This window comes from Megascapheus bottae, chromosome X, assembly GCF_031878675.1.
Source record: "Megascapheus bottae isolate mThoBot1 chromosome X, mThoBot2.hap1, whole genome shotgun sequence".
NCBI classification, from domain to species: domain Eukaryota; kingdom Metazoa; phylum Chordata; class Mammalia; order Rodentia; family Geomyidae; genus Megascapheus; species Megascapheus bottae.
Window position 1 is genome coordinate 5,340,723 of NC_143547.1, and position 25,586 is coordinate 5,366,308.

A 25,586-nucleotide genomic window follows, 5' to 3' on the forward strand; every position below is an offset into this window, starting at 1 on the left:
TTCCCCCACCCAAGTTGGCTTCTAACCACTGTACAGAGTAGATAAACATTTTTTGTCACTTGTGGGGCTTTAACTCTGGGCCCGTGCACTGTCCCTGAGCTCTTCAGCTCAAGACCAGCTCTCTACCACTTGAACCATAGCTCCACTTCTGGTTTTCTGGTGGTTAATTGGAGATAAAGAATCTCATGCTACTGTAATCCTCTGCTAGGAGAGTCCTAGATGTGTACTAATTATTGCAAATGAGGGAAACCATGGAGCCTATGATCCTTTGGGTCTGGCTTACTTCACTTAATATGATTTTTTTCCAAGTCTTTCCATTTCCTTACAAATGAAGTGATGTCATTCTTTCTGATGGTAGCATAGAATTCCATTGTGTATAAGAACAAAATCTTCTTGATCCAATTATCTACTGAGGGGTATCTGAGTTGGTTCCATATCTTTGCTATGGTAAATAGTGCTGCAAGGAACATTGTTGTGCTAGTGGCTTTAGTATGTATTTATTTTGGACATTTGGGTAAATGCCAAGAAGTGGAATTGCTGGGTCATGTGCAGCTCTATGTTTAGTTGAGGAATCACCATACTGCTTTCCAGAGGGGTTGAATGAGTTTACACTCCCTCCAACAGTGTAGTGGCCACGTCCCGCCAGCATCTGTTGTTATTAGATTTCTTCATCATGGCTATTCTAACTGGAGTGAGGTGGAATCTTAGAGTTGTTTTGATTTGCATTTCTTTTATGTCCAGAGATGTTGAGTATTTCTTCATGTGTCTATAGGCCATTCTTATTTCCTCTTCAGAGAAGTCTCTCTTTAAGTCTTTGGCCCATCTTTTAATGGGATGGTTGTTTCTTTGAAAATTTGTTTTGGGGAGATTCAATTATTTTAGCTGTAGATATATTTTAGATATGAGGCCTTTGTTGTATCGTTAGTGAAGATCTTCCACTCTGTGGGCTTTCTACTTAACTTGCTATGTCCATTTCCATACAGAAGCTTTGCAGTTTAATGCAGTCCCATTTGTCCAAACTTTCTTTTATTTGTTGTGTTTCTGGATCTAGATTCATAAGGTCCTATAGGATGAGACTAAATGAAAGGATCTCTAATATATGGAAACAAGAGCTTTATCTTGTGTAATTGTTGTTCATAATGTACTATGTTATTTCTCTTCTCTTTTGTTGCACTTTGGTTAATCTCATATTGTTACTATACCTGAATGTGTTACATGATATATTGTATACATGTTTGATTATTTGAAATAAGAAAGGGAAGAGGGGAAAACAAGATGATTGGGAGACAGTAGGGGGAGGGAAATGGGGAAAAACATAAGAAGGGGTATCAATGTGTGAGAAGTAATGCACCTACTATCAGGAAAATGTAACTGTAACCCCTCTATACATTACAATAATAAAAAAAGAGTCTCATGGACTTTTCCTGACTGGGCTGGCTTTGAACCGCATCCTCAGATCTCAGGCTTCTGATTAGCTAGGATTACAGGCCTAAGCTACTGGTGGCTGGCTGGGCTAAACATTTTTCTTAGCATAAATCAGTTGTACAAAGGATTTTCATTGTGACTTTATGACTTTCACACAATGTACTTTGTTCAAATACACCCTCCCTACATCACCCCTTCTTAGCCCTAAGGAAAGGACACTCTGAAGGTTCATTAATGAAGGATTTTTTCCCAAAAGGTGACCATATTACTTAGTGGCCAATAATTCTGGAGTATATCCCATCTTCTATTTCATTCATTCAGAGTCGAAAAGTAAAACTTTACTCTGGCCAAGACTGAAGCTAATATAGTTAAAATTAAATTTTTTTTCCTGGTTTTGAGCTAGGGCTTGGGCTTTCTCTAGGCCAGAGTTCTAACACTTGAGCCACGGCAACACTTCTGGCTTTTTCTATATGTGTGGTACTGAGGAATTGAACTTGGGTCTTGGTGTATGTCAAACTCCTGGCCCTTTAAGTTTTTTTTTCTTATGTATTTCTTATCTTTTTCTTTTTTCATAATTTTTTTATTGTAGTTAATAAAAGGGTTACATGATATTTGCCACATAGAAGGTACATTAATTCACATACATTGATACCCTTTCACATGTCTTGGTACCCATCACCCTCCCCCCCCACCCCCCCCTGTCTTGGTTTTCCCCCCTTCCCTATCAAATTTCAAATAACCAAATACAAATAAATTCAATATATCAGATACCAAAGTGAGATACTGTAACAATATGAGATACCCAAGAGACAGCAAAGGAGATGAAAGATAACATAGTACATTAAGAACAACAGTCATTCATTATATGGCTTTTGTTTCAATATCCTGGAGGTCCTTTCAATTAGCTTCATACTATGTGGCCTTATGTATCAAGATTTTGCTCTATTGCAAATCTCTGCTAGGAGAGCCCAAGGTTTCTACTGATTATGACAAATGAGGGAAACCATTGAGCCTAAGATCCTTTGAGTCTGGCTTACTTCACTTAATATGATTTTTTCTAAGTCTTTCCATTTCCTAACAAATGGGGCAATGTCATTCTTTCTGACAGCAGCATAGAATTCCATTGTGTACAAATACCACAACTTGTTGATCCACTCATCAACTGAGGGACATCTAGGTTGGTTCCATATCTTTGCTATGGTGAATAATGCTGCAATGAACATTGTTGTGCTAGTGGATTTAGTATGCCCTAGATTTTGGATGGTTGGGTAAATGCCAAGTAGTGGAATTGCTGGGTCATAGGGGAGTTCTATGTTTAGCCTTTTGAGGCACTGCCACACTGCTTTCCATAGTGGTTGAACGAGTTTGCACTCCCACCAACAGTGTAGTAGTGATCCCTCCTGGCCACATCCCCTCCAGCATCTGTTATTATTCGTTTTCCTGATCCTGGCCATTCTAATTCTTATCTTTTTCTTTTTGCTTTATCTTCTCATGATTTCCTCCCTTCTGTCTTTTTTCCTGCTGGTCTTTATTTAGTTGGCCATAATACCAAAGTATCATTATCACTAGCAGTATTTTCTAAGATGTCTTTGCTTTTTACTTTTAATTAAAGTACAGTTATTTGGGTTGCAAGTTTTCTTATTTTTTTGTTTGTTTTTTTGCTTTTTGAGCCAGGGTCTTCCTGGGTAGCCTAGGCTAGTCTAAAATGCCCATTCCTCCTGTCTCAGCCTTCCTACCTGTTTGAATTACAGGCATGTACTCACTATGTTTGGCTATTGTGGAAGTTAAATATATATATAATTAAAGCAAATTCTAATATACATATCTCTCTATATATTATTAAAGCAAATTCTAATGTGTATATTTTAACCTTGGATCAACTTTTGTCCCCTTTGGTTTATAGCTTCCCAGAAAGGCTTGATTTGTGTATTTTGGCAATGCTTCCTAGGAACAATGGCATTAAAAAAAATTAATTGTTTTTGTCAGTCGTGGGGCTTGAGCTCTGGGGCCTGGGCACTGTCTCTGAGCTCTTTAGCTCAAGGCTAGTGCTCTACCACTTGAGTAACAGCACCACTTCCTGTTTTCTGGTGGTTGATTGGAGATAAGAGTATTATGGACTTTTGTTCTACAGGCTGGCTTTGAACCTTGATCCTCCAATCTCAGCCTCCTGAGTAGCTAGGATTACAGGCATGAGCCACCAGCATCCAGCTTAAAAAGAGAGTTTTTGAAAGATGCATATATGCAGGGATGATGCTGGAATTCCAGCTTCATATGTCTTCCAGTAGCTTTTTCCCCAGACTTTTCCTTAAAAGTTGTTATAGCATAGCCAATGAGAAGCAAGCTCATTTGAAAATAATTGTGTTATAATGTTTATTGCAGCTCTGTTCACAATAGTCACACTGGGATCAGTCAAGATGTACAATAAACTTTTCACCAAGATGGCGCCAAAAGCGAAGAAGGGAGCTTTTGCCCCTCCTAAAGCCAATGCCAAGGAAAAGGCTTTGAAAGACAAGAAAGCAGTGCTGAAAGGTGTCCACAGCCACAAAAAGAAGGAGATACACACTTCACCCACCTTCTGGCCGCCCAAGACTCTGTGGCTCTGGAGACAGCTAAATATCCATGGAAGAGTGCGCCAAGGAGAAACAAGCTTGACCACTATGCAGTTATGAAGTTCCTGCTGACCACTGAGTCAACCATGAAGAAGACAGAAGACAACAGCACACTTGTGTTCATTGTGGATGTCAAAACCAACAAGCATCAGATCAAACAGACAGTGAAGAAGCTCTATGCCATTGATGTGGCTAAGGTCAATAACCTGATCCGGTCTGATAGAGAACAGAAGGCATATGTTCAACTGGCTCCTGACTATGATGATGTAGATGTTGCCAACAAAATTGGAATCATCTGAACTGCATCCAACTGGATAATTATAAATATACATATTTTCCCACTAAAAAAAAGATGTACAACAACTTATGATTTTGATGGAAACATACATATATAACTATATATATATATATATTTGTGGAGTGTCATCTGCAATAAAGAATGACAATTTGACAGAAAATAGATGGAATTTGAGATCAGCATGTTCCGTGGAGGCAAGCAAAATTCAAAAAAACAAATAAGTACATGAATAAATAGATGCTCAACATCCCTGCCATAAAGAAAATGCAAATTATTCATCTCACTCCAATCAATATAACAATCTTCAAGTATATCAACAATGATAAGTGCTGGAAAGGATTTAGTGGAACATAAACTAGTTCAACCACTGTGGAAGGCAATTTAGAGATTCCTAAAAAACTAAAAACAAAACTACCTTTTAATTGCACAATACCACCTTTGAACATATCTCTGAAAGAATCTGAGTCAGGGGCCGGAAGTGTGGCCTAGTAATAACAGTGTTTGCCTAGCATGCACGAAGTCCTAGGTTCAATTCCTTGGTATCACATATATAGAAAAAGCCAGAAGTAGTACTGTGGCTCAAGTGGTAGAGTGCTAGCCTTGAGAATGTCCAAGGACAGTGCTGAGGCCCTGAACTCAAGCCCCAGGACTGACAAAAATAGAATTTGAGTCAGGATACAGGCACTTATACACCCATGTTCATTATAGCACAAGTTGTAGAAATAGCCCAGATGTCCTACAAGTAATGAATGAACCAAGACATGTGGTACATATACATGGAGTATTATTCAGCCACAGAGAAGAAATGAAATTATGTTTCTTGCAGGTAGGTACATGAATGGATGTGAAGTTCATCATGTTAAGTAATTCAGATTCAGGAGGACAATGGCTGCATGTTTTCTTCATATGTGGATGATAGATTTATAAAGTAAGCATAAATGTAAATACATAGAAGACTGTTTGACCAGATCAATAGGAGGGTAGAGGCAGAGAGAATATTATAGGTAAGAAATACTGAAATACATTGATTTTTTTTCTGTGGGTTGTGGGGCTTGAACTCTGGGCCTGGGCACTGTCCCTGAGCTTTTCAGCTCAAGGCTACCACCGTACACCTTGAGCCACAGTACCACTTCTTATTTTCTCGTGGTTTATTGGAGATAAGAGTATCAGGTTCTTTAGGGCCTGGGCTGGCTTTGAACCATGATCTTCAGATCTCAGTCTCCAGAGTAGGTAGGATTACAGGTGTAAGCCACTGCCCCCAGCTAATACACTGAATTTTGAAGGACAAAGTCACACTAACTTTGTCTGGGTTTGCCTTGAACCTGAAATCTTCCTGTCTCTGGTATAACTGCAATTATAGTTATGTGAGACCACACTCAGCTCCCCCCTGTTTTATAAAAATATAGCTGTATTCATAGCAAAACAATTGCTTTTGGAGGGTGAGAACCCCTCTTATAGAAGTTTATATTTTGGGGCCCTACCATGTCAATCTGCTACATTGCACCAGGTGTTGGTTGTTAACTGTAGATAAGCGTATCATGGACTTTCCTGACTGGATGGGCTTTGAATCATGTTCTTCTGATTTCAGCCTACTGTGATCTTCAGATCCCAAGCCTCCTGAGTAGCTAGAATTAAAAGCATGAGCCAATGGCCTCCTGCTCTACTCTAGATCTGAGTTATGTCTGAGAAACGAGGTGGCCTAACCTCATCCTCCTCAAAGCGTTGAGGTGTTTCTGGGACCCCATTGATAGAATTATTTTTGTTCTCCAGCTTTATTAGGACACAAGCAATGCTATCAACAGAAGCAAGAAACCTAACGTCCCCTGCCTTGCTTTTTCTGGAAAGGCATCTGCTCCAGTCTCCTAGGGAGAAAAAATCACCTTCTTCCCCACCCACTGAAAAGCTTTATTCTTCCAGGTAGGTCCAGAAGCTCCCTTCATAATCAAGGCAGAGAGGTAAAGATTCCCGCTGTGGGATAAAGTGGGCCTGGGTGACGCCAGCCCTTGAATTCCCAGTGTGGCCTCGCCTGTCAAGCCTGAGACTATGGGCAGGTGATCCACGGAGTTAGTTACCTGGAGAGGGCGGGGCGCGGAGAGGCTGGGCGTGGGGGGCAGAGTCTTGGTGGAATCCTAGGTTGTGATTGGTCTTCGCCGCGCCTGTCTCCATGTGCCGCTCAGCAGAGGCACAACATTCAAGCCCGGGGGCGGGGCTGCTGCGCACCGGGAGGAAGCCGCCTCTCGGCAGCCCTGGGGCGTGGAGGCAACGACGACCAAGGCCCAGGCGGTGGTGGAGATTGTGACGGAGGCGGCGGTACCTTCGCTGGGGACTGTGCTTTGACCGGACTCCTTGGAAACCCCATGGAGGCGGCCAGCGGAGGCTGTGGCTCTGGGCCGCCCTTGCTGCTGAGCGAAGGCGAGCAGCAATGTTACTCAGAGCTCTTCGCGCGTTGCACCAGTGTCGCTAGTGGTGGCTCCCTAGCTGGGCACCCTGAGGCAGCCAGGGTTGCCCCTGGAGCTGCCAGTGCAGCCACTGGTCCCGTGGCAGATCTGTTCCGGGCGTCACAGTTGCCCTCTGAGACACTGCACCAGGTATGTCCCTGTGTTCCCTGTTCCTGCGGATGTGTGGGGATGGTGTATGGGGGACATATGGGGTGTGTAGGGTGACAGGATGGCCTCTAGGGACTTGGAGGCTACAGTCAGGTCTTGGAGAGACAGGGGCTTGGCAGCTGGGGATGGCGGCGACGCCCTAGTCCCTAGGGACACAAGCCTCCACAGCTCAGCTCCTCACCAGTGCTGGGTGAGCTCTGGCTTTCCAGAGACTGATGATATTCCTTTCCCTTCCCCCTGCCCCCCATCCTCTGATCATTTCTGGGACTCTGCAGCCACCCAGACCCAAAGTTTGCTCTGTTCTGCAAGTGATGTTTGTCTTGGCTGGTGTCTGATTTAACCTCTGTTCCCCCTCTGCCCCTCCCTCTCCTGAGTGGACGCTCAGGGTGCCTTGCTGAGGTTTGAACAACTTGAAGTGTGTGTGTGTGTGTGTGTGTATGCACGCGCGTGCATGCACATGTGTGCATGTGTGTGCCCTGAGTTACATGTTATCTTTTATGTTTTGTGATAAATGCATATCTACTATTATATATGATATATATTTTTCTCATTTGCATTTCTGATTATTAACATTAAACTAGAATCCTTGACTAAACAACTTGCAGAGTACACACTCGGGCCTGCATAAGGATATAGGTCAACCCAAAGCCAAGTTCTCCATTTGGGGCCAGGAGTGGAGAGAGCTGTTGTTTTTCATTTTACCATTACTTGAGCTTGACCTAGAGTTGAAAAATAAGAGGTGTCATAGTTACTAATTTTTTTTTTGCTCCATACACGGTAGTGTTTGTGTTTTGTTCATTAAAAAAAAAGGTTTGAGAAATCTTTTGTCACTTAATGTCACTGCATTAAATGATGGTAGGATTAATAATAACAGATCTAAAATATGGAAAGAAGCTTTTTTTTAAAAGCAGTATGAGGAAAGTTTTAATGCCAATTGAAATTGAAGTATTAGTGATCTTTTAAAATCTAGTTTCAAAGGAGTATTGAGGATTTTACGGTTCATTTGCACTGCCACTGTGTTTGTATTTTTTCTTTTGTCATCCCAGACTGTGTTTTGAACAGGCAGAGTGTGCATATGCCCATGAGTTTATGAGCATGGCTTTAGCTACTCTGTACTTTGTTTAACCTCTTCAAATTTAAGATTTCTGAAAATATAATTAGTATTCATCAAATTTAACATGGATGTTTGTACCCAAAGAAGTCATTGATAATGCAGACAATTTTGCCACTGCTGTTAAGCAGTTCGGCTGGGCCAGGCAAAAAGGACGTCACTGTCCAAAACACAAATCATGGCTATTACATGAACCCCTCAAAATATTTCCAAGCATATACATTTATTGAAGTGGCTGAGACTATGCAGGAGGTAGGTTAGGTCTGGGTACCTGTTAAGGTATATTTTGTTGTCAGTAATGCATCAAGTGTGATAAGAGGTGATGGACATATTAGCTAAGATCTCTTCAGGAATTGGAGAAGGGGCTTTCCTTGAGTTATAACTCATGCTGGATTAGTTCCTTGTGTCCTGGGAAAATCTAAGAAAAATAAAATTTAAACATTTTGTGGTCTAAAAAACCCCCACAGTACCTTTGCACAGATGATATAATATTCTCTAGTCAAAAACTGCATGCAGAAGGCTGCTTCGGTTGCTTGCAAAGGGAACCTTCCTAGAAGATTGCTTAGAGTGACTATCTCAGAGCTTGCAGCCAGAGTACAGTGAAGCAAAACACTTTAGCATAACAAAATTATAATAACCCAGTCTTCTTGGGACAAATGAAATTAAAAATCCCAGACAAGGAAAGGCAGTTTTAAGGCAGTCAGTCAGTAGCTAATTCCTTTTTTGTGTGTGTGCTGGTCCTGCAGTTTGAACTCATGCCCTGGGCTCTGTCCCCAAGCATTTTTGCTCAAGGTCAGTGCTCTGTCATTTGAGCCACATCTCCAATTTTGCCTTTTTGGTGGTTAATTGAAGATAAGTCTCAAGGCTTTCCTGTCCAGGCTGGCTTTGAACTGTGATCCTCATTTGTCAGCTTCCTGAGTAATTAGGATTGCAGACATGAACCATCTATGCTCAACTCACCCACCTAATTTTTTTGGGGGGGGGCAGTCCTGGGCTTGAGCTCAGGGCCTGAGCACTGTCCTTGGACTTTTTCAAGACTAGAGCTCTACCACTTGAACCTCAGCACCAGTTCCAGCTTTTTTTCCTATGTATGTGGTACCGAGGAATCGAACCCGGGTCTTCGTGCATGCTAGGCAAGCACTCTACCACTAGGCCAAACTCCCAGCCCTCACCCACCTAATTTTTATTCATTACTTTGGTGATGGTGCTGCTGCTTCTGATGTATATGCTTTGTCCACCTTAATTTGCCGACTCCATCAGTCTACTAGTTACTCTTTAAAGCAAGTATAGAAAAATTCTCCCATACCCTGTTAAGCAGGAACTTGTAAGTTTAGATTTAAGTGGCTCAACAGGTCTAACTGCTCAAATCATGGAGGCACTAACCAACTTTGGTAGTTTCTAAGGTAACAGATTTTTTTTCCCTCTTAATAAACAAGATTACAATAATATACCAGGAAAGGTGAGAATCTTAAAATCTTACTGGGGTAAATGTCCTAGAGAGTTTATGAAGGTGAACATGGTGGATGGAGGTCAAAGTATTATATGCATGTATGTAAATAGAACCATGATTTGTGTTTTGAGAAAGGAGGGGTATGAGGGGAATGATGCAGGAAATGAGTTTGATCAAGATACTTTGTATGAATATATGGAAATACCACAATAAATGCTTCCTTACCCATCTGATAGATGCTACCTAAAGGCCTTTAAAATATGTAATTTTATCTTCTTATGGTTAAAATAAACCAGAACACCTGTTACAGAACTGGACCTACAAGATTATCATAGGGTTTTAAACTTTTTAATATAATGTGTAATAGAAGTGAACCTACAAAATTATCTTAGGGTTTTTCTCCACTCAATATGTAATTATTTATATATATTTATAAACGATAACTGTAATCTCTCAACATATGCTATAGTTTGGATGAGTATTCCATGGTGGGGCTTCTGGTGGAACCTGGAGGTTGGGCTTAGTGGGATGTCCTTAGGTCATTGAGGGTTTGAACTTGAAGGGAGTTGTAAGACTTTACCTCTTCCATCTCTTTTGCTTCCTAGCTATGAGGTGGTCTGTTTGCTCTGTCAAGTGCTCTCTACCATTACCATCTGGCATGTCCCTTCCCTAGAGTGCCAAAGCAATGGAGTCAGTAGGTCATAGACTGGTACCTCCAAGACAAGCATATTTGGCATTCTGTTATACTGACAACAGGCTAGCACAATACATATACAGGTACACAATTATATAGAAGACTTTTGTTGGTCTGGGGTTTCAACCCTAAAACTTACACTAAGCAAGCACTCTATTACTGAGTCCATATATACTTTCATAGATGTTTACAGGATAGTTTTAGACTTGGGAGCATTGTGGGGAGAATACAGGGGGCTTCTATTTACTTTGTACTACTCGCATATGTAGCCTCCCCCACTATCAATATCTAGTGTCAGAGTGGTATGTTTGCTACTGTTGATGAATCTACATTGACAACATCATTATTGCCAGAGACCAGAGTTTCCATTAGGAATCGTTTTTGTTGTTGTTTCATTCTATGGACTTGGATGAATATATGCCATATATCCAGCACTGTAGTATCATACAAAATAATTTTAGTGCCTTAACAATCCTGCATTCCACTGAGACATCTTTCCTGTCCTGCAAACCACTGATATTTTCACTGTCTCCATAGCTTGGCCTTTTAAAGAATGTTATATATTTGGTATTCTATAGTATATTGCCTTTTTCAATTGGCTCCTTCCGCTTAAAAATAAGAACTTAGGATTCTTTTCATGGTTTGGGGCTCATTTCTTTTTAGCACTGAGTCCATTGTCTGGTTGCATTCCTTTATTCATTTCTCTGCTGAAAGAAATCTTGGTTGTTTCTGAGTTTTTTTTTTTGGACAATTGTGGATATAGCTGTTCTAGACATCTGTGTGCAGCTTTGTCCATACACTTCTAAGTCATGGGGGTAAAAAGCAAGGAGGGTATTGCTAGGTGTTACAGTGACAGCATGTTTAATTTTCTGTCTTCTAAAATGACTGTACTATTTTGTATTCCCTTCAGCAGTGAATGAGAGTTCCGGTTGCTCTATATACTTGTCAGCATTTGGTATTGTTAAAGGTTTTGCATTTTCGCCATTGTAATATGTGGATACTGGTATCCCATTGTTTTCATCTGCTAACTCCGTAGAGATATATGATGTTGGGAACAATTTTATGTTCCCATTTGCCATCTGACTTATTTTCATGCAGCACTAACTACTTAAAGTTACTTTTATATGTTTATACAAATATTCATTAAAAGATGCTGATTTATTTGAAAGCAAGTTTCTGGCAGTAGATGGAAAGTAGTTGAAAGGTGGTTATGCTAGAAAAGGAATATATAAAAGTAAGTGTTTTTGTTTTATATTTTAAGACAAAATACTATACATATTAATGATATTTTCCCCAGGTTTTAAAGTATTTCACATATATCCAGAAGCCAACATTCTACTAGAAGTCATGGGGTGTAGTAGGAATCAGGTTAGACTCATGTAAGTTTCTGTTGTATGGCAGGTCCTATCCTAGATGCTGAGGTTATAGTAGTGAATCAAACTCAAATCTCTGCTCTCATGGCGCTTACATTTCATTGGAAATTTTTTTATACCTCAAGTTTTGTGTGTATGTATGTGTGTGTGTGTGTGTGTAATTAAGTAAGTGTGTGTAAGAAATACCTGAAAGATATCTAAATAAAATGTCTACCTCCAAGTGGCAAAATATATATTTGATATAATGAATTAAACAGATGCCTAATTAAACATAGATTCCTTAGAGTGACATCTTAGTCTCTGGGGATGCTGGGCATATTTAACTTTAATGATAGGTAATTCTTAGACATTAAGAGGAATTGTTTTATAAAACACTGTTTCTGTGCTGTTCAGGAGAAAAAAATGAATGAGGATAAAAAAGTCTAGTAAGCAATGCCCTTTTGTCTAAGCAGATTTGATTACAGTAGGAAAAACAGTTTTGGAGCTAGGAGCTGGTGACTCATACCTATAATCCTAGCTACTTAGGCTCGTACCTATAATCTTAACTACTTAGGAGGCTGAGATCTGAGGATAGAGGTTCAAAGCAGACAAATCTTCGAGAGTCTTATCTCCAGCTAATCAGCAAAAAGTTGAAAGTGGAGTCCTGGCACAAGTGGTTGAGTGCCAGCTATAACCACAAAACAACAAAGCTGCGATAAGTAGGATATGTTTATACTTTTTTTTTGCCAGTCCTGGGCTTGAGCTCAGGGTCTGAGCACTGTCCTTGGATTTTCTCAAGGCTAGAGCTCTACCACTTGAACCTCAACACCACTTCTGGCTTTTTTTCTATGTACGTGGTATCGAGGAATCAAATCTGGATCTTCATGCATGCTAGGCAAGCACTCTACCATTAGGCCAAACTCCCGGCCCCAAGTAGGATATCTTAAAAACACTGAACATAATTTCACTTTTTGGGAAAAGTTATTTTAAAGTTTTTCCTCTAAATTTCAGAGGCAATTATTATTGGCTAGAACTATTTTTTTTCTTTTGGTGCCAAGTACTGGGACTTGAACTCAGGGTCTCAGTTCTTTCTTGAGTTTTTCACAGAGGGCTGGTGCTCTATCATTTGAGCCACACATGCACTTCTGGCTTTTTAATGGTTCACTGGAGATAATAGTCTCTCACAGTTGTCTACCCTGCTGACTTTTAATCAAGATCTCCAGATCTCAGCATCCAGAGTAGCTAGGATTATAGATATGAGCTATTGGTGCCAGTTCCATAACTATTAAAATATAAATGAAATAATTTTTTCAAGTTTTCTACTTTCAGGTCTTTTTACTTCATATCAGATACTTCAGGGAGCCAGAGGCTAGCATAGGATGGATGACATGCTGTTTATGAACAAATGGTAGCAGATATAGTAAAGTATCAGAGCCAAACAATTGACTGTTTAAAATGAGGATAGAGTTGGGATGTAGCTCAGTGGCAAAGCGCTTGCCTAGCAAGTGCAACGTCTTGGGTTCAATCCCCAGTACCAAAAAAAGAAAAAAAAGACAAAAAATACAGTTAAGAAGAGGATATTAGCTAGACATTTGTAATCTTAGCTACTTAGGAGACTGAGATCTGTGTATCATAGTTCAATGCCAGCACAGGCAGAAATGTCCTTGTCACACTCTTATCTCTAATTACTCAAAAACTGGAAGTGGTGCTGTGTCTCAAGTGGTAGAGTGCTAGCCTTGAGCACAGAGAGGCTTACAGACAGCACCCAGACCCTGAGTTCAAGCCCCACAACTGACAAAAAAAAGAGGATATTGCTTTTTTCACTATATCCTTTTTCTTTATTTCCTATATGAGGGCTTCAATTCAGTAATACTTATTTGGCTTAATAATTCATGGCTGGTACTATACCACTGGAGTCATACCCCCAGCCCATTTTTTTCCTTTTTCAGTCCTGGGGCACGAACTCAGGGCCTGAACACTGTACCTGAGCTTCTTTTTGCTCAAGGCTAGCATTCTATCACTAGAGCCACAGGACTACTTCTGGCTTTTTCTGTTTGTATTATGCTGAGGAATTGGAACCCAGGGCTTGATGAATGCTAAGCACTCTACCATTAGGCAACATTCCTAGCTCTGACCCCCCACCAGTTTTTATTGGTTAATTTGAGATATAGTTTCATGAACTTTTCTATCAAGGCTGTCTTTGAACCTCAATCTTCCAGGTTTTGCCCCTTGAGTAGTTAGGATTATAGATGTGAGTGACTGATACCTAGCCAAAAGGATGATATCGTCATAATAGTTACTCACTAACTCTTAAAAATGGGAATCTCCAGGCCCAGGGGTAGGGTGGTAGCCTTGAGCTGAGGAGCTCAGGGACAGCACCCAGGTGGAGTCCAAGCCCAATGACCCACCAAAAAAATAAAGAAAAGAAAAAGGGAAAATAAAAAAAGCTGCTGATACATGTTAAAAAACGAGAATCTATTTTTTATGGGCAGGTATTTGGGGGATGAGTCCCGAGCTTTGTACATGCTAGTGTAGGAGCTTTACCACACATTCCCAGCCTTCATCGATTCTTTCAAAATAAGAGATTTCAAGCATGCATAAGTTACCCCACAATGATGACAATAACAATAAAAAAGTTACAAATACGTTTGTACCCACCTTCAATAGAAGAAGTAAGATAGAGCTGCAATGTATCTTGCTCAGTGGTAAAGGGTCTGCCTAGCAAGTGCAACATCCTGGTTTCTATGCCCAGTACTCAATAAACAAACCAAACAAGAAGTAAGATAATCCAACTAAAATGAAAAACTTCCTTGGTTCCCTTCTCTAGTCCCATTCCTCACTCTTCCTACTCCAGAAATGACCATTATCCTGAATTTGATGCACATGACTTGAAAATTTCTTATAGGTATAGTTCCTGTATATATGTGTAGATCACTAAAACAAAACAGTGCTTTGTGTGTCTTTTCAACTTAAAAAGAACATTGTATTCTGTGTAACCTTCTGCAACTTGCTTTTCCTCACATTGTTAGGCTTTTGGACTTCATCTTTGTTGACAATGTGCTGTCAGTGCATTTGTTTCCTTTGATTTTTTTTATTGCCTCTCTTGTAATGAGCTATCATTATGGTTTTGCAGAGACTTGATGTCAAAGGAAAGTCGGTGGCATTGCTGATTTATGTAGTGTCATGTGATTGGGGGACTGTTCAATACATGTGTGAACAGTAAAACACCTCCATAAATAGAATGTATATTGATATTCTTTTTTAATTTTTTTTGCCAGTCCTGGGGTTGGGCTCAGGGCCTGAGCACTGTCCTTGGACTTTCTCAAGGCTAGCACTCTACCACTTGAGCCTCAGCACCACTTCCGGCTTTTTGCTATGTATGTGGTACCAAGGAATCGAACCCGGGTCTTTGTGCATGCTAGGCAAGCACTCTACCACTAGGCCAAACTCCCAGCCCTCTTTTTTAATTTTTAAATTGTTATCATAAAGATGATATACAGGGGGGTTACAGTTATATAAGTTAGGTAAAGCATACATTTCTTTTTGGACAATGTCACCTCTTTATTTGCTCTCTCCCAGTTTTTACCTTCTATTCCCATCCACAAGTTATATAGTTCATTTCAATACAGTGTCTTGTGAGTACATATACTGATATTGAAAGTGTTAATAATCCTTTGAGCTAGTTAAGTTCAACATTCATGGGCTTTTCCCCCATCTCTTTAAAAACTGAAAATCTCAAACAAGAAGGTAGAGGAATGAATTATTAGACCATCAATGTACTCTCCACTCAGGCTCAAAAATCATCAATGCATAGCTGCCTCTTCTTTAATCTATGCTTCTATCTTTGTTATCTTTCTCTTCTCTTATCCCCAAGCAAGTTAAGACGTCCTATGATTGATGTGAGTTATCTTCAAGGAAGTGACCTGGTGGTATGTAAGAGACTAGAAATTGCTGTTGGTTTAAGATGGGCAGAAAAGGTTCCTGTGGTCTAAGGACAAATGTTAAGTCAGAGAATGGTTCCTCAGGATCAAGCCATTGGCCATTGTTGGGGTAATGATGCTTGAGGCCTGATTTAGAATAATGGAGAAAGCTATAGGGAAGTTGAAAACTAGCCAAAAGCAGATTAGAAATATGAGATAGCTTTGAACATTGTCCCAGTTTCACATTCCTAAGTTGAGGCTGCCCCTGCTTTAAGGGCATAGAGAATTGGCTTTGAGAAAATATTAGGTTACTTTTCTAAATATTTATTGCTTTTTAAAGAAGAGTTGGTTCCTTTCTAGGTTTCTCCCCCCTTTCAAAGTCTAGTTGATTCCTAAAAGCAAATATCTCAGATTTCCCATTTATGGCATTCTGTTTTTTTATTCATATCTGTTGAGGTACAACCAATCAGACTGAGTTGCTCAGGGCTGACGGGTTTCCTAGTGCATGGAACGTTTAGTTTTCAGACTCTTGGGCAATCTGGGATCATTAGCTAGCTCTTCTGTGGGTTACTGCGGTACTTACTTATTGCTGTATGATGAATTATCACCAATTCTGCACCTTAATGCAACACACATCATTTACTATCTCCTAGTTTCTGTGGGCGAGAAATGTGGATGGGGCTTACCTGGGGCCTTCGCATAGAGTTGCAGGATTTCCTACAGCTGGCATGATTAGCTGGATGTTTTCAGTTGTTGATAATGTGTGTGTTGTGTGTGTGTATGTGTGTGTGTGTGTGTGTGTGTGTGTGTGTGTGTGTGTGTGTGTGTCTCCCTCCTTTCTGAGGCTTAAATTTAGGGCCTGGGCATTGTTGCTGAGCTCTTTTTGCGTAAAGCTAGTGCTCTATCACTTGAGCCACAGCTTCACGTCCAGCTTTTTGCTGGTTAGTTAGAGACAAGGGTTTCATGGACTTTCCTGCCTGGACTGGCTTTGGTCCTCAATTCTCAGATCTCAACCTCCTGAGTCGCTAGGATTACACTGGTTCCTGGTATTGCTTGGGATTTTAAAGTTGCGCGCGCGTGTGTGTGTGTGTGTGTGTGTGTGTGTGTGTGTGTGTGTGTGTGTGTGTGTGTGTGTGCCCTGAGGACTCTACCACTGAGTTACATCCCCAACTGGCTTGTGAGTTTAGGGACTGAGGATCGCAGCTGCCCGAGACCACCCCTAGTTGCTTGCCTCATGACCCTCTACTAGGCAGTTTTCAGAATAGCTATTTGTTTTTTAAGGCCCAGCAGGAGGATGTCTTTACCATCAGTTAAGAAAAGTGACATTGCATTCCCTTTGCCACATTTGCTAGAAACAAGCCACAGCCTCTATCAGCAGTCAAAGGGGAGAGGATTAATAGGAAGTGAGAAGTATTGAGAAGACATGTTAGCTTTGTTCTAAAACACTTGCTTTCTAGATTTGTCTGAAGGGTAACCTTGTTAGCTTTTTTCATTCATTTTCCACAGGGAGTCTCCAGCTCACTATTGTTTCAAACTTTCAGGCCTTCTACTTTAGTGCTTGTATTATTGGTGCATACTATCATGTCTAGCCTAGCTAGCCTGGTTAGTTTCTTTTTTTTGCCAGCCCTGGGCTTGAGCTCAGGGCCTGAGCACTGTCCTTGGACTTTCTCAAGGCTAGATCTCTACCACTTGAGCCTCAGCACCACTTCCGGCTTTTTCTATATATGTGGTACCAAGGAATTGAACCCGGGTCTTCGTGCATGCTAGGCAAGCACTTTAACCACTAGGCCAAACTCCCAGTCCCTGGTTAGTTTCTTGAGGCCAGAATGTGTGCCTTCTCTCTCTCTCTCTCTCCTCTCTCTCTCTCTCTCTCTCTCTCTCTCTCTCAATCTCTCTCTCTCTCTCTCCCTCCCTCCCTCCCTCCCTCCCTCCTCTCCCTCTCTCCCCATAACATGGCAAAACATGTCACTAATTTTGAATTTATCCTTTTCACTGGCTTATATTAATTATACATTAATACAGCAGGATTGCATTGTTACATCTCCACATGTTTACACTGTATTCTCATTAATTTTGCCCTTCTAGCTGAATTATCTCTTAAAGAAATATTTTCCTGTAAAATTTATTTATTTATTTATTTATTTTTTTTGCCAGTTCTGGGCTTGAGCTCAGGGCCTGAGCAATGTCCTTGGACTTTCTCAAGGCTAGAGCTCTACCACTTGAGCCTCAGCACCACTTCCGGCTTTTTTCTATGTATGTGGTACCAAGGAATCGAACCCGGGTCTTCATGCATGCTAAGCAAGCACTTTAACCACTAGGCCAAACTCCCAGCCCTTGTAAAATTTATTTTCTTTTCCAAAATAGAACTGGAAAATATGTGTCTTCTTAAGCATTTTCAATTTTACTCATTAAGCAATTTGTCAATTTGTTTCTCTTTGGAACTAGACGAAGGCAGGAACAAAAGTAGCGAAGCAGATGTTAAGGCTAAAATGTAGTTCAGTGGTAGAATGCTTGCCTGGTATGCCCAATGCTCTTGGTTTGACTACCAGCACTGAAAAAAAAGATTAGGGCCAGGCCCTGGTGGCTCATGCCTGTCATACAAGCTACTCAGGAGGCTGAGATCTGAGGATCACCCTGCCAAGCCAGCCTGGGCAGGAAAGTCCTCATGAGACTTATCTCTAGTTAACCACCAGAAAACCATAAGTGGTACTGTGTGTGGCTCCAGTGGTAGACCACTAGCCTCAGGAACTGCAGTACCCAGAGGCCCTGAGTGCAAGCCTCACAACTGACAAAAAAGAAAAGGGGAAAAAAAAGATCAGATGTTGACATCCTTCATAGACACTTTAGTTCTACATATATAGAAATAATAATCATGCTAGAAACCAATGTTTGTTTATTCTTGATCATGTCCTTGGCTTTATCCTAAAACATGTAAAATGCTCATCTCATTGAATTTTCTCAGATAAACCATACCATGGGTGTTTTGTTCATTTTGGAGAAAGCAAAACAGACTCAAAGGTTTATTTGCTTGCCTAAGGTTACATAGGTAAATGAGTTTTGGTAATATTTTCTTAATATATTTTGGTTGATACACAATCTTTACTGTAGGAGACAGATTACAAAAGGATTTCAGAATAAGAGAGAGGTTTCTTGGTGATGTCTCAATGGAGAGACCATTGCATTCATATCAATTCCACAAATGTTGATTTCTTGCTTGAAGGCATTATTGCATAGTGTGTGAGTAAAGCATGTGGAGTTTTTATTTTCTCTTTCTGAAGTACTGGGAATTGAACTTAGGGCCTTGTATGGCTCTAACACTTGAACAACATTCTCAGTCCTATTATGTGTTTTACGTATAGAGACTCTATGTATAAAGACTCTGTCTGACTTTGAACTCCCTGTGTAAGCCTCGACTGGCCTTGAAACCTTTGTCTTCTTGTCTTTGTCTCCTGAATAGCTAGAGTTACAGATGTGTGCCACTACATGTGGCTCTTGGCTCTTTTGGTGGGTATTTCTGCAGTACTGGAGAGCCTCACACCATGTGGGTACTATACCACTTGAGCCACGATTTCAGTCATGACCATTTCAATAGATGTAGACAAAACATTTGCAATATTCAAAATTTTGTGATAAAAATCTCAATAAAGGGAATGGAGAAATGGCTCAAGTGGTATAGTACCTGGCAAGTACAAGGCTTTGAGTTAAAAAAAAAAGAACAAGCTTGACACCGGAAGGAAAAAAAAAAACCTCTCTGTGATCACATTTACATGTAGAATCTGAAAAAAAGGAAACATAATGGAACTATGGTTAGCAGGGGCAAGGAGAAGGGTGGGATTCAAATTTGCAGTTGTGTGTAGGATAAGTAAGTAGTTAATAATATGTACTGTATAGTGAAAATTCGCTCAGAGTGTATTTTAAGTTCTCTTACTGCTCTGTTCCCTCTAAAGAAACTGTGGAAGACAGTAGATATTATGATAGGATCTGTTAAATTGCTTGCCTTTAGCAATAATTTCAGTATTGATGTATTTGCTGAAACATCATGTGGTATGCCTTGTTTATATAACAAAAATGGCTCTATGCACATATGTATACAAACAAGATTTCTTTATATGTTGTTTAAACCCACCAAGGCCCTAATTGAGCAAACTGAACCCTTGAAAAACAAGGGTTCCTCATATACTTTAAAAGGAAATGACAAAATAAACAGCTTTGTCCTCTTTTTTGCATTTTCATGGATTAACATATCTTATGGAAAACATGTTGTCATGGCAATAGGATATTATCTATCTTCTCCGTGAACTGCATGAAAATAGATCTTTGTGTTCAAGAATGATGTTAGTGACAGGTAGCTTGGTGTGTGTAGCAGGGTGCTTTGTCAGGCAGGGGTAGTTTCTCAACATTATTGTTTAAAGTTGTAAAGAGAAAATGAGTATTGATTTTTTCTTCTTTCTAAATACAATTTTGTCTGGAAAAAGTCCCTGAGCTCTTCTGCTCCAGGCTAGCACTCTACCACTTGAGCCATAGCTACATTTCTGGCTTTTTGGTGGTTGACTGGAAGGAACAGTCTCATTGACTTTTCTACTGACTTTGAACCTTGATTATCAGATCTCAGCCTCTTGAGTGGGATTATAGCTGTTAGTCACATTGCCTAGCTGCTGTTGATTCTTTTTAAATTATTTTTGCCAATCTGGGGCCTTGACAGGGCCTGGGCATTGTCCTTATGCTTCTGCTTTCTCAAGGCTAGTTAGTGCTCTACCACTTTAGCCACAGCACCACTTCCAGCTTTTTTTTTTGTCAGTTCTGGGGCTTGTACTCTGGGCCTCAGCGCTGACCCTGAGCTCTTCAGCTCAAGGCTACCACCCTATCCCTTGAGCCACATCCCTACTTCCTGTTTCCTAGTGATTAATTGGAGATGAATATCCTGTTCTTTAGGTTCTTTAGTGCCTGGGCTGGTTTTGAACCTTGATCCTCAGATCTCAGCCCCCTGAGTAGCTAAGATTACAGGTGTGAGCCACTGAGCCTGGCTCTGGCTTTTTTTTCTTTCTTTCTTTGTATGTGATACTGAGGAATCAAACCCAAACTCATGCATGCTAGGCAAGCACTCTTAAGAGTAGGCCATGCTCCTCGCCACTGCTGTTGATTTTTTTTTCCTACAACTCAATATTTATTTCCAATTTTAAAAACTTGCAGTCAAGATGAAATAGAGGAGTATTTAACCTTTATGAAGAGCATCTATGAAAATCATAATGTAGTGCTTAATGATAGTATGTTAGTGGTGAGTCTAGCTACTCTTAACACTTTTTTATTAAAGAATTTATTAACATTGATTTTTACATGATATTTCAAATGGCATGTTTAACAAACAAGTGTTCAAGAAGGGAATCTTTATATACAATCACTGGCACTTAGTTTTTAGAACATAATCAAAATTAGGCTAAGGGTTTGTATATCATAGATACATAATAATTTATGAAATAAAACATTATATCTATAGAGTCATAGGTTTTTATGTCTATGTAGTTGTGTTTACATTTCCAATGCCATGTCCATAGCATTGGGTATGCAAATATTGAGTCCTCTCTCTTGTACTAATAGCCACATATTAAGGATACCATGCGCCTTCTGTTCCTTTGGTCTTGACTTGTCTCACTCACATGACTGCTGTTGATTCTTAATTGGGACACTTCTTAGCAAAGAGCAGATCTTTCTGCTGGTTTTGGTGTTAGCCTCACACAGGTAGCCAAGGATAGGACCTGACCTTAAGCTTAATCTTTTTTCCTCAAAAATTGTTTGGCAGTTCATTAGAACAGTACCTTAGAAACATTTTGTCATCCCTATCTTCTAGAAATTGATCTTATATGTAAATAACAGATTCCTTGTGCTGAAATAAAATTTACTCTGGTTTTGAGAATTTTAGTGACTTTCTTGAGAATATAATGTGGTAGGGAATTTTAGATTTAAATCTGTAACTTCAAACATTCATATACATTATTTTACTATACAAATAGAGTCACTGCTTTTGTCTTTTCTGTTGGAATCAGTATGAATATCAGCAAAAGTTGTTAATAGCTTTCTAGGTATCTAATACCACCTTTAGAACTTTTTGTGTATTAACATAAATATTCACAATAGAGTTTGTGACTATTTTCTGAAGAAGGTATACTGATTTTTTATGCTTTGCACTTCTAATAACTTTTTATTTTTTGTGGGCTTTAACTCAGTGGCTTTGTGCTCACTTGGTTTCTTTTGCTCATGGCTTGTTCTGTACTACTTGAGTCATGCCTCCATCTTGGCTTTTTTGCCAGTCTTTGGGTTAAACTCAGGGCCTGGGTGTTATCTTTGGGCTTTCTCAAGGCTAACACTCAACCACCTGAACCACAGCACCATTTCTGGCTTTTTCTGTGTTTGTGGTAACAAGGCATTGAATCCAGGGCTTCATGCATGCTAGGCAAATGCTCTACTACTAGGCCACGCTCCTGGATCCAGCTTGGCATTTTTGCTGGTTACTTTGAAGATAGAGTCTCATGGGCTTTCCTTCCCAGATTGGCTTTGAACCTGGATCCTCTGCATCTAGCCTCCTGAGTAGCTAGGATTATAAATGTAAAACACCAGTGCCTAGTATCTCAGCCTGATGAATATTTTTGTGCACTGTAATACTTGGTTGCTCTTTCTTGTTTTTTGTTTTTGCCAGTCCCAAGCTTGAGCTCAGGGCCTGAGCACTTTCCTTGGGCTTTCTCAAGGCTAGAGCTTTACCACTTGAGCCATAGTACCACTTCTGGCCTTTTCTTTGTATGTGGTACCAAGGAATCGAACCTGGGTCTTCATGCATGCTAGGCAAGCACTCAACCACTAGGCCAAACCCCCAGCTCCTCCTCCTTGTTTATCTGTATGTTTAAGAGTTATTTGGAAGGCTTCTTTCTATCAGGAGCTGACAAATTATAGCCTGTGAACTGAATTCATCCTGTACTGTAGTTTATTTGTTTTTTACATGGCCTATGCACTTAGAATAGATTTTATATTTTTCTTTCCCTTTTTATTTCCAGATTTTCCTATTTTTTGCATTTTTTTTGCATTTTTTATTGTAACTAGTAAAAGGGTTACATGATATTTGCCAGATAGAAGGTGCATTAATTCATGTACATTGATACCCTTTCACATGTCTTGATACCCATTTCCCTCCCCCCCACCCCCCACCCATCTTGGTTTTCCCCCCTTCCCTATCAAATTTCAAATAACCAAATACAAATAAATTCAATATATCAGATAACAAAGTGAGATACTATAACAATATGAGATAACCAAGGGACAGCAAAGGAGATGAGAGACAACATAGTACATTAAGGACAACAATCATTCGTTACTCATTCGTCATAATCAGTAGAAACCTTGGGCTCTACTAGCAGAGATCTGCAATAGAGCAAAATCTTGATACATAAGGCCATATAGTATGAAGCTAATTGAAAGGACCTCCAGGATATTGAAACAAAAGCCATTTTTTGCATTTTTTATTAAAGAATTTATTAATATTGATTGATTTTCCTATTTTTACATTTTAAAATCATTGGTTAAATATAATATTTTGTACAATGTGGAAACTACATGACATTTGAAGCTCAGTTTCCATAAACAATTTTTTATTGAAATACAGCAACATTTTATTTTTTATTTTTTGCCAGTCCTGGGAACTGAACTCAGGGCCTGAGCACTACCCCTGGGCTTTTTCAAGTCTAGCATACTAACACTGGAGCCACAGCACCTCTTCTGGCTTTTGTATGTATGTAGTACCGAGGAATTGAACCTGGGTCTTTGTGCATGCTAGGCAGGCACTCTACCACTAGGCCAAACTCCTGGCCCAAACACTTATTTGTTTACATATCGTTTATGGCTGCTTTTGTCATACAGTGGAAAAGTTGAATGACTGAACAAAGACCACATAGACTCAAGAGCCTGATGTGTTTTCAGAGAAAGTTTGCTACTTTCAAGTCTGTAATTTTATATATCAAGAATAGGAGACTGTACTGAAAAATAAAAGAAGATTGAGTATAAGTTCATATCCTTATGAATGCTCTTTTGGTACAAAGTCTCTTTTGTTACTTTTTAAGGTTTTAATGCTTGGTCTTGGGCTTACTAGATAGGTGCTTTACCACTTGATCCATGCCTCCAGGCTTCAATTTAAAAAAAATTAACTTTATTATTATTATTACTATTATTATTATTTCTTAGCAGCTCTAGAGTTTGAACTTGTGCTTCCTAGGTTGTAGTTCTACCACTTGAGCCCCACCCCCAGTTCTGTATATTTTTCTTTTGCTAAATATTTCTTTCTTCACAAGCCTTGGATTCACGTACGGTGGCCCATCTTGATTTCGGTTCCCTTTCTATACCCATATTGGTTTTACCATAACAAATGTTCATAACTCTTCCCAAATGAGGGAGAATAATGCATTTTTATTATTTTACTAGTTACTGTGTTTCCATTGCTAGGTCAGAAATTATAATCCTCCCAGCTGTATTTATTTCTAAACATACTACTTTCTACTTTTGGGCTTTCAGCCAATATATAAGCATTGACAATTTAATAATCTGAACCAATCCACCTGGACTTATTGAACTGTTTTAATTTAATAAATCCTGTATGTGATTAAGCTGACATATTCTCCATTCATCAGTAGGATCTAATTTACTTATCATACAATTAAAATGTATCCTTTGTCTATTTTTAACTTTTATAAATAGACCTCTTTGTTTGGTATAACCTACCTATCATACAACTACTTATGTAAAGTATATAATTCAGTGGTTTAGTATATGTGTTTAGCATATTTGTTGGAGTTTTAATTGGTGGTCCCCTGATGACTTATGATATTGAACATATTATGTATGTTTTCTTTTCCTTCCTTCCCTTTACTCCTTGCCTATCTCCTCCTCCCTCTCTCCTTTCCTTCCTTTCTTTTTTGTGGTTTTGGGTATAAATCTATGATCTTTTGTATGTTAGGCAAACACTCGACAACTGAGCTGTACTCCCAAATTCCTTCCCCTTCATACTTTGTTTTGAGATAGTCTCACTGTTTGTCTCAGGCTGACCTTAAACTTGCCCTCCTGCTGTCTCAACCTTCCTTATATGAGGATCACTGGCATTGCGCCACCATATTGGCTTTGAGCCACAATACCAGCTTTGAGCATCTTTTCATGTGTTATTGCCACTTATTTTCTTTATGTTCAGATCCTTTGCCTAATTTTCGATGGTGCTTTTAAATAAGATACTATATTGGAAAGGTTTAAAAATATTTTCTGCTGGCCATGAGTTTGGCCTAGTGGTAGATTGCTTGCCTAGGATGCACGAAGACCCAGGTTCAATTCCTTAGTAGCACATACATAGAATAGCTGGAAATGGTGCGGTAGTTCAAGTGGTAGAGCGCTAGCCTTGAGAAAAGCCCAAGGACAGTATTGAGGCCCTGAGATAAAGCCCAGGACCGCCCCCCCAAAAAAAACATTCTGCTGCTGCTGGGTGCAGTGGCTCACACCTGTAATCCTAGCTACTCAGGAGGCTGAGATCTGAGGATTGTGGTTCAAAGCCAGCCCACTAAAGTCTGTGAGACTCTTATCTCCATTTAACCACTGGAAAACTAGAAGTGGCGCTGTGACGCAAGTGATAGGGTGGTATTCTGGATCTGAAGAGCTCAGGAACAGTGCCCAGGCCCAGAGTTCAAGCGCTACAACTGACAAAAAAAATAATGGTGCCTATAGATTTATTATCAGATAAATGTTTTGCAAAAAGTGTTTTTCCCATTGTTTTTGAAATATAGTTCCATCATTATTCCAGAAATTTGCTTCATTTAGTATATTTTTTGGTTTTACATAATACCTATCCCAGGGTTAGAACGTACTAGACAAGAACTGTCTTTAGTTTGTTTAATATATATAATTCAGGACCTTGTATTCTCCTTTGGCTTTTTCACTCAAGGCTGGTGTTCTACCATGTGAACCACGCCTCTACTTCTGTTTTATTGGAGGTAAGGTTTTAAAACTTTTCTACCGTCTTTTCTGCTGTCTTTGAATATCAATCCTTAGATCTCAGCCTTGTGAGTAGACATGATTGCAGATATGAGCCACTAGTGCCTGGT

At 39.8% G+C, this 25,586-nt stretch overlaps 1 protein-coding gene and 1 pseudogene across 6 annotated transcripts in view; both read left to right on the forward strand.

Moving 5' to 3' along the window:
• Window positions 1–3,863: 3,863 nt before the first annotated feature.
• LOC150040417 (large ribosomal subunit protein uL23 pseudogene) lies at window positions 3,864–4,333 on the forward strand (annotated as a pseudogene).
• A 2,230-nt stretch (window positions 4,334–6,563) lies between these two features.
• Window positions 6,564–25,586, forward strand: part of Reps2 (RALBP1 associated Eps domain containing 2) — a 188,694-nt gene continuing 169,671 nt past the window's right edge. For all 6 annotated transcript variants that reach the window (XM_090326959.1, XM_090326962.1, XM_090326964.1 and 3 more), the window contains exon 1: window positions 6,564–6,920. In XM_090326959.1, coding sequence (XP_090183085.1) covers window positions 6,690–6,920 — 231 coding nt within the window. In that variant the 5' untranslated portion in view covers window positions 6,564–6,689. The remainder of the gene's footprint in view (window positions 6,921–25,586) is intronic.